At 43.7% G+C, this 9212-nt stretch overlaps 1 protein-coding gene across 1 annotated transcript in view; it reads left to right on the forward strand.

Moving 5' to 3' along the window:
• Positions 1-5967, forward strand: part of SPTLC2 (serine palmitoyltransferase long chain base subunit 2) — a 100609-nt gene extending 94642 nt beyond the window's left edge. The window contains exon 12 of the mRNA XM_086319455.1: positions 869-5967. Within this exon, the coding sequence (XP_086175581.1) occupies positions 869-988 (120 nt within the window). The 3' untranslated portion in view covers positions 989-5967. The remainder of the gene's footprint in view (positions 1-868) is intronic.
• Positions 5968-9212: the final 3245 nt, after the last annotated feature.

Below are 9212 nucleotides of genomic sequence, written 5' to 3' on the forward strand. Positions count from 1 at the left end.
AGAAATTCCCATTACACGCATCACACATCCCTTTCTTGCATGTGACTCTCTGTTCTCACTCTCTGTGTGCTGCTTTTTGGAAAGTTAACTGTGAACCATGATTTGTATACTTTGCTGTATGTATGTATACTTCAACCAGGAGTTGGGTTTTGTTTGTTTTTAAGTGTATATAGGAAACCGTAGACAGATTATGAGGTAAGACTAGTGTAGCAATTAGGAAGAGATTTTTCACTTCATCACTTGTCTTAGTGTTTTAATTTTTATAAGAAACATATTATCTTTGAAAAATAAAAGAGCAAACTTTACCAACAAGAAAGTTATACTGAGAGTTTTGATGGAAAGACAAGATAGTCTGTCCACGTTAGGATTTGGGGGTTTAAAATCAAACCTGAGTTTAAATGCTGACTGTTCTTTCTTTTTTCTTACTGAGTCTGCACAGCAGTGCATTTGGGGACTTTCTTCATCTCTCATCTAGGAAGCATCCCAATGCCAACTTCTTATTGCTTTTCTGGTAGTGTGATACCAGAAAGAACACATACTGGAGGATAAAAGGAGAGGTGACAAGTTGTAGCCATCCTGGCCAATTCAGGGTACACACTCCTTCTTCTAGAAGCATGTCATACGTTGATTAATTATACCCTTCATCCTGAATCCCTGCTGTCCACAGCCTGTTCTTCATGGTCAGCCTGATGTCCTTGCTCAAAAACCTGCTCTTTCCACTGCCAGACTCTAGACTGCTCAGAGCAAATGCACTGGGCACAGCCTACCTCAGGATGGCCGTGCCATGATGATTTTTAGAAAGGTGAAGCAGCAAGTGTGCCTTCCTCCTCCTGGCTCTGACTCACTCCTGCTGTGTCTTGTGTACTAGGCTTTAAAGGAGATAGATGAAGTCGGGGACCTGCTGCACCTGAAGTATTCCCGTCATCGGTCAGTACCCCTCCTGGACAGGCCCTTTGATGAGACGACATATGAAGAAACAGAAGACTGAGCCTTTTTGGTGCTCCGCTACAGGACCTGTCTCACTCACCCAGGAACTGCATGTGGCCTCTCTGAGCCAGTGGCAGGAACCACACTTCCGTGGCCATCTCACGTGAAAGACATTTCCTCAGCTACTGACGGCGGCCACCTCCACTCTCAGCGGCGTTTTGTAAATAGTGAGAAACTGCTGCACATCCTTCCTTCGCTACATTTCACCTTAAAAAAAAAAAAGGGGTGACTCACTTTGCTTTTTTTTGTCTATTAAAAAAAAATGTTTTATTTTATAACTATTCTACTTGTGAAATCACGCTGACCCTAGCCCGTCTCTGGCTGACCACGCAGGCTGTTTCGCTCTCGCAGCCCCCTCCCACTCCTGCGCCCGGCCAGAGCTCCTGCCGTCCCTGGCCCTCCTTCCTGGGGAGCAGGTGCCTCCCACTCACCTTCAGTCAAGGTCTCAGAGGCTGCCAGCCTTGGAATCCCTACTGAGCCAGTCACGACACAGTCCACCAGTGTTTTAAAGGTGACTGAAGTCTAGCCGTGTGAGAAAGGCAGTCAAGACTAACGTTGCCGAAACTGCCCCCCTCCGCTTGAAACTCTCTCTGGCCAGGAGCCTCTGAGGCTTGGTCTTTGTCCGTTTTGTTCTGGCCACCAGAGGATAATCCTCCTTCACCATCAAATGTTTCTCCATAATGGTCACCCTCTGAAGGTTATGTCCAGTTTCTGGGTGTTTCCCAAGCTATGATCTGACACTCCTGCCCCCTCTTTAAGACACGGAGATTGCACCCACTTACCACCCTGGTCAGACCTCGGTGCTGAAGCTGATGCCCAAGCTCTCTGCTCTGTGCAGAGCAGCCCCTCGGTTATCCCTCCTCCTGCCAGCATGAGAGGGCAGGGGCCGTGTGGAAAGAGGTGGTGGCTCCTCGTATCCACAGAACGTCTGGGTTGGTTATTACTGCTTTCTACTTTTCAAAATTATGACAGCCTCTGCCTGGGTCTGGGTCCAGATCAGGATTGAAACTGATAAAGGAAAATGTGGGTGAACCCCCTGGAGGGCTCAGAAGGTGTTTGTCACGTTCCTGAGTTTGCTAGCTCACCCTCTCAAGAGGATGGCCTCTGTAAGTAGCACTCTCTGAGTGATGTTGCTCTTTCGCCCTCAGTGTCCTGGTGCAGTTCTCAGCTGGCATTTGGGCCTCAGGGGCTCCATCTCCTTCCGTTACCTCCTTGTTTCTCCCTGAGAAGTTCTGAACACACTTTCACTAACCTGAGATCCTCTTTTGACTCCGTTTTCATTACCAGGCAAGGGAACATCTTTCAGTGAGCTTTACACTGCTTGACCAAAGAACAAATCCGAAAATCACCCTGTTAAAGTTCTTACTTTTTTTTTTCCGTTGACCAAAGCTTAAGTGAAGAGAACTTTGGACTTTTTTGTACCCAGGATCAGCTTTTAGTAGCCATCCAGTACTACAGGGGAAGGAGTGGAAACAGAATGAAGACCTGTGTGTGAAAGCAGTTTTGTACATTTTTGAAATCGCTCCTTTTATCGGCAGAAAAAATTCTCAGTCCAAGTTCTCTCTAGACATCTTGTCACCAGATGTGGTGTTTTGTGCTGAAACGTTTAGTGGAGGACATAAACGATGCTGTTGCTGGTAAAGTTCTGTTTTCATGTCTTAAGTTATCTTAGGTCACTCTCAGCATCTGAGAACCTTAAGCCCTTGAAATAGTTGGAGGTTTTATTATACTTTTTTAAAGAATTAAAAAAAAAAATGAGCCAGGTAGAGATGCAGGGACTGCATTTAGCAGGTACAAGTTGGAGTAAAAAAGACTGTGGTAAACTAAGTAATTAGTCGTGTAAAATAAAATACATTACTAACAATCCCTGCACATCTAGTCCTCACCATAGAACCCCATTAGAATACCAGAGAGCTTTTGCTGGTATAGAGTTTGCAAAAGTCACAAACTTTAAGCCATGAACTTAATGGCCAGTCTTTAATTTTGACTTGCATGAAGTCATTGCAACTTAAAATGTCAGTTATGTGGGCATTTAAATATATATATATATATATATATCACTTTGCTATGCAGTTATTTCAGGATAAATGCAGTTAAGTTATAGGTTTATTTTGAAGTGGAAAAAACTGTGATCTCACCAAGCACTCTACTTTCTAGAGGAAAAAACATTATGCACACTGATTGTCTCTTCCTGAAACTGTAATGTAAATCTAGGGTCCAGTCATATCACAAACACCATTATTTAACCATGTACTTGGGAAAATACAAGTGTATATAAATGAAGTCATTGGGAATGAGTAGAAACAAACCCAAAACAAATAAGTGTTGTTTAATACATGGTTTAACACAGCCTGCTTCAGGAATCCGATGGGATTCAAACAGGTATCTGCTAACCATTCCTACCAAAGCTGATCCATCGGACTTAGCTGATAGAGGTGTGACTAATCCTTACTACTTCTTCTCATCCCTCTTTTCATGTAGCGTTGTCTTCATCCATTGCAGGTTTATATGACCGTTTTGTGCAGATCGCATCAGAAACCAGGAAGTATATAACTAGGGGACATCAAAATCACATCCAAAGAATTGATCAAGTGGCAATGTCAGATTCTCCTCCCATCTTTATTAAAAGCTTTGCCCTAGAATATGGCGTGTGTTTTGGAACAAGTAAATATTGAAAGGGAAGGTTCAGGGTTAAGGTCTTTGGAACACCAAACTTTTCACTTTGCTTTGGAACATTTTTTCCCTTTAAAAAACATTCTGGTCTCTGGAGCCCAGAGTACTGCTCGCTCGTTTGAAGAACTCGGCACCTTTAGTCTTTTCATCACTATCTTAAACTTTTGTGATAGGGTATTTCAGTTGGTCAAACAGGCTTCTTCCTTATGTGGGGATGGAAGGTGAGCAGAAGTAAGGGACACAGCTTCTGAGGGCTGTGTGTTTGCCTGGTGCCTTTTCAGAAGCCAAAGCTGTTTATTCCCTCTCACCTCCCTTTCCAAATTGATGAGGATCTCTGGCAACTTGTCATACTGGGTTAGGCAGCAGCACAGAACTGCTAGTCACGTGAAGAAAGAGAATTCGGGTTCTTCTTTTGTATGAATTCGTGGCAAAACCACCTTCAGAAGGTTGAATATAATTGACTGTCGCCCAGTTTTCTCTTTTTTTGGCCACTCCGCATGGCATGCAGAAGTCTAGTTCTGCAGTCAGGGATCAAACCCGCGCCTCCTGCAGTGGAAGCGTGGAGTCTTAACCACTGGACTGCCAGGAAAGTTCCTCCTGGTTCTTTTGTAATAATACAAAGAGTTGCTGTGACCACGTTCCCAGGGTGTCTCTCTTGATGTTCTAGGTAAGCCAGAATAGGTTTTAATCTCTACTTGCTATAACCTGTGTGGTTAGAAAAGACGAAAGAGTTCTTTTCCTCTGTCCACCGTCAGGAACGTCAAGAATTGTTGAGCACTTCATGCAGGTAAAACCAGTGTAGCCCCAAGGGGTAATGAAGGGGGAGTTAGGAAAATCACAGGATTCGTCTTGGCCATTGAGCAGCTGTCTGCTTCAATGCACCCTCAGCCTGTAGAGTGATATGCTGCTACCTGCCTAACATGGAAGCTCAGTGCCCAGGGCATCTTAATCCATGAAGCCAGTTAATCAAAATATCTTCCATTCTCTCCTCAGCATTACCTCCATGAAACACGGTGTTCAGACTCCTGGCCAGTTGCCATGTGCCCAGATAGCTAAGTTAGACAGCTGGCTTCCTGCCTTATCGTACAGAAGAAATGTCAGGACTTGCCAGTAAGCCCTTTGCTCTTAATGTGTAAAAATGCCATTGCCCCTTTAGTCACTTCCAGTACTTCTGAGCACCTTTCCTATAGATTGAGCCTTTTCTAGGGAGGAGACTGAAGGGGCTAGCTCAAGCCCTCATTGGGAATGATCTAGTCTCTGCTGAGTCTGGAGTTATCACATTCCCAGTCATTCTTGGGAAGGACTTGGGGGAGCTGTGGTCAAGGTCTTGTTTACTACAGAGTACACATGATAAATGGCCTTATAAACTGAAATTCTTTGTGGTATGATGAGTTTATTCAACTGACCGTAAAGAATTCAGTGGTTATCTTAAACTGCCGTTACTATGTTTTTAATGAAGCATACCCAAAGCTCTGTTCTTCTGGAGCAGTTGTGGGGAGGTTGAATGAAAGGTAAAAGTTCGTTCGGCGCCCTGATATTGTGCCAGGCGTCCTGCCTTGTTGCTGTCTGCGTGGATAGTGGATCCTCCCATAGACGAGGAGCCTGGAGCCCACTCAGTGTCTGCTTTTTCCACCACGGTTCCAGAGTTCCTGTGCACAGCTTTGTCGCTTGGCCCAGGTCTTCTAAGAAGTGTGGGACATATCCCTGGCCAGGGTGGAATGTCTTCACCCTTAGCATTAGGTCTTGTTCCCTCAGTTGTTAAGGGTTGGAACAGTAAAAAGCATCCTCAGTGGTTCTTCAGAGGAGACTAGTGAGGTCACCAAGACAGCCAGCATGCAGACACAGTCTTAATGATCCCTCTCTGGATAAAGGCAGCTAACATTAAGAGAAGGGGGAAAGATAAACGAAGAATAGAGACATAGCTTATGGGGAGCTTAGCTCTTTATTTTGTTGGCCTGTATATTTTTCATTCCTGAAAAACTGGAATTTGCAAGAGGTGCTGTGATAACCCTTCTCCAGCCCTGTAATGCTCGTATAATCTGAGAAAGAGAAGGGAAATATATAAATTAAATTTTTTAAGATTTAGTATTGTGTTAAAATGTCACCCTGTCTCCCTTCTTTGCTGAATGATTTTTTTGTTTTGTTTTTGATTTGTTGGATGATGGTTGAGCTATAAATAATGGCTTGGGGAAGGTGTATCCATTCTGAGAGTGTATGTTAAGAGCTGAAGGGGAACTACTTGAGATGACTTAAGAATCATCCCATGCAAATACATTGTTTTGCTCCAATAAAATACTCGAGAAGCTGTATCTGCCTTTATTCATTCCGCCAATAAATACCGAGTGCTGTTCCCACGCCAGGCCCTGTGCAGTGTGTCACTCAGTCATGTCCGGCTCTTTGCAGCCCCATAGACGGCAGCCTGCCAGGCTCCTCTGTCCATGGGATTTCCCAGGCGAGAACACTGGAGTGGGGTGCCATTCCCTTCTCCGGGGGATCTTCCTGACCCAGGGATCGAACCCATAGCTCCTGTACTGGCAGGCAGATTCTTTACCACGGAGCCACTTGGGAAGCCCAAGAGGAATTCACACAGGGAGTCATTAAGGTGGGGTGGGGGAGACCTTTGGGTTCACAGTAGCTGGAACAGTAACAGAACAAGCTAAGATTTTAACAACATAACTCACCCCCTCTTCCCACCTTGTACTTTGTCTGGGTCATCACAGCATTCAACCAGTAAATACCGAGTGCTGTTTCCATGCCGGGCACTGCACTGAGCATCACAAACGAAAGAAGTTAGGGTTCCTACTTTCAAGTAAACAAATAAGCACATGAACCAAATACATTAGAAACTACTCAGTGCCGTGAAGGAAAGGCGAACGACGTGAGACGACTGGAACCAGTGTCTGGTTTAGACAGAGGTGATAGAGGAGACTTTTCTAAGGAGTGGAGACTCTGGAAGAGTGTGGTTAATGGTCACTGAGGAAAGGGCCAGTGGTGAGGTGGGGCTCACGAGGTGCTGGCCTGCTGCACAGGCTGTTGTGGTGAGTTTATCTCACTGGGAAAATGAGTGAAAACTTCTAAGCATTGGAAGGAATATTCCCTAGCATGCTTTTTGGTAGACAATGACAAATTGATAAAATGTGTATGGAAATGCAAAGGACCTAGAATAGCCAAAACAGTTTTGTAACGGAACTTACACGTGTATATGTGCTCAGTCATGTCCGACTCTGTGGCCCCCGTGGACTACAGCCCACCATGTTCCTCTGCCCATCGAATTTTCCAGGTAAGAATACTGCAGTGGGGTGCCATTTCCTACTCCAGGGGATTTTCCCGACTCAGGGATTGAACCTGATTTCAAAACTTTGTGCAAAGAAAACTGCAGTAACCAAGAGTGGTATCAGCCAAGCAGTTGATACTAGACTAGTCACAAAAGAGCAATAAAACAGAATAGGGAGTCCAGAAGTAGACCCACACCTGTGTGGTCAGTTGATTTTCACACATGCCAGGTTAATTCAATGGGAAAAGGACCTCAACCCTAATGTAACATAACAGTTAAATCATTGATCTGAACATAACAAACAAAGCTGCTAGGAAAAACTATGAAAGAAAATCTGTGATTTTGGATTGCTGCTGCTAAGTCACTTCAGTCGTGTCCAACTCTGTGTGACCCCATAGACGGCAGCCCACCAGCCTCCCCGTCCCTGGGATTCTCCAGGCAAGAACACCAGAGTGGGTTGCCATTTCCTTCTCCAATGCATGAAAGTGAAAAGTAAAATTGAAGTCGCGCAGTCGTGTCCGACTCTTAGCGACCCCATGGACTGCAGCCTACCAGGCTCCGTCCATGGGATTTTCCAAGCAAGAGTACTGGAGTGGGGTGCCGTTGCCTTCTCCAGTGACTTTGGATTAGGTGCAATGATTTCTTCAGACACAAAAAAGGCTCAAAAAATGCTGATAAACTGGACTTAAAAAAAAAGCAAAAAATAGGAAAAGGTAACAAAAATGTAGGCACAGACTGGGTTAAAATATCGACAGAACATATATCTGACAAAGGCTGTCTAGAATATATAAACAATTCTTAAAGCTCAGTAAGACAAGACTATTGAGTAAAAAATAGGCAAGAGATTTGAACAGACACTTCACAAAAGGAATACTAGTGGCCAGTAAGCACATGGGAAAATGCTCAGTATCACTGGTTACATCAGTTCAGTCGCTCAGTTGTGTCTGACTCTTTGTGACCCCATGAACCGCAGCACGCCAGGCCTCCCTGTCCATCACCAACTCCTGGAGTCTACTCAGATTTGTGTCCATTGTATCGGTGATGCCATCCAACCATCTCATCCTCTGTCATCCCCTTCTCCTGCCCTCAGTCTTTCCCAGCATCAGGGTCTTTTCAAATGAGTCAGCTCTTCGCATCAGGTGGCCAAAATACTGGAGTTTCAGCTTCAACATCAGTCCTTCCAGTGAACACCCAGGACTGATCTCCTTTAGCATGGACTGTTTGGATCTCCTTGCAGTCCAAGGGACTCTCAAGAGTCTTCTCCAACACCACTGGTTACTAAGGAAATGCAAATTAAAACTGCAATAAGCTGCTACCACTCATCCACCTGCTAGAATGGCTAAATTCAAAAAGAATTACAATACCAAGTGTTGATGAAGGGAATGCAAAATGGTACAGCCATTTGAGAAAACAATTTGGCAGTTTTTTGACAGCAGTTTCATCCAAGAGAAGTGAAAACATATGCATAGAAGATCTGGCACTTGAATATTCATAACTGCTTTATTCATAATAACCCCAAAATCAGTTCAAATGCCATCACAATTAATAGGAAAAGAAGCAAAATGGTCATGTGATGGAATACTACTTAGCTGTGAAAAGGAACAAATTACTCACAACTAGATGGATGAATCCCAAACATGCTCAAAGAAAGAAGCCAAACAAAAGAATAAATAAAGATTATACACAAAATTCTAAAAAGGCAAACTAACCTATGATGACAGAAAGTGGAGAAGTGCTTACCACGAGCCAGGGGTGGGGAGGTAGGGATTAACTGAACAAAGGGACTAAAATCTTGACTCTAACAGATGTAAAAAGGAAAGATTTTTATTTAACTCATTGATGAGGAAACTGTTAAGTGTATTACAACCAATTCAAAGGAAATTAGAAAACAAACTTTATGGGGCAGGAATATTAAATGTACAAATGACAAAACTGATTTCTTTCACACTAGGGGTGGTAGGTCAGCTGAACCTCCACAGGACAGGACAGAATTTGCATTTAAATAGAAAAGAATTATTTAGCTTTGCTGTTAGTTACCTACAACGTTCAAAGTTGTAAAACAGCTCCAAAACAAGGAAAGACTAGAATCAGATAACTCAAAGGATGCAACTGTAGACAATGCATTGTTTTCCACTGAAGCATATTTATTCTTCCTGCAGTTCACCAAAGGAAACTGGAGTTCTGAGAAATTTTTGTATCATGATGATGGTAGTGATTACCTGGATGTATACATTTGTCAAAACTCATTCAACTATACAATTAAAATAAGTGTGCTTTA

Source organism: Bos grunniens, chromosome 10 (genome assembly GCF_055505025.1).
Source record: "Bos grunniens cultivar Pamir isolate PY7600 chromosome 10, Bosgru_T2T1.0, whole genome shotgun sequence".
NCBI classification, from domain to species: Eukaryota; Metazoa; Chordata; class Mammalia; order Artiodactyla; family Bovidae; genus Bos; species Bos grunniens.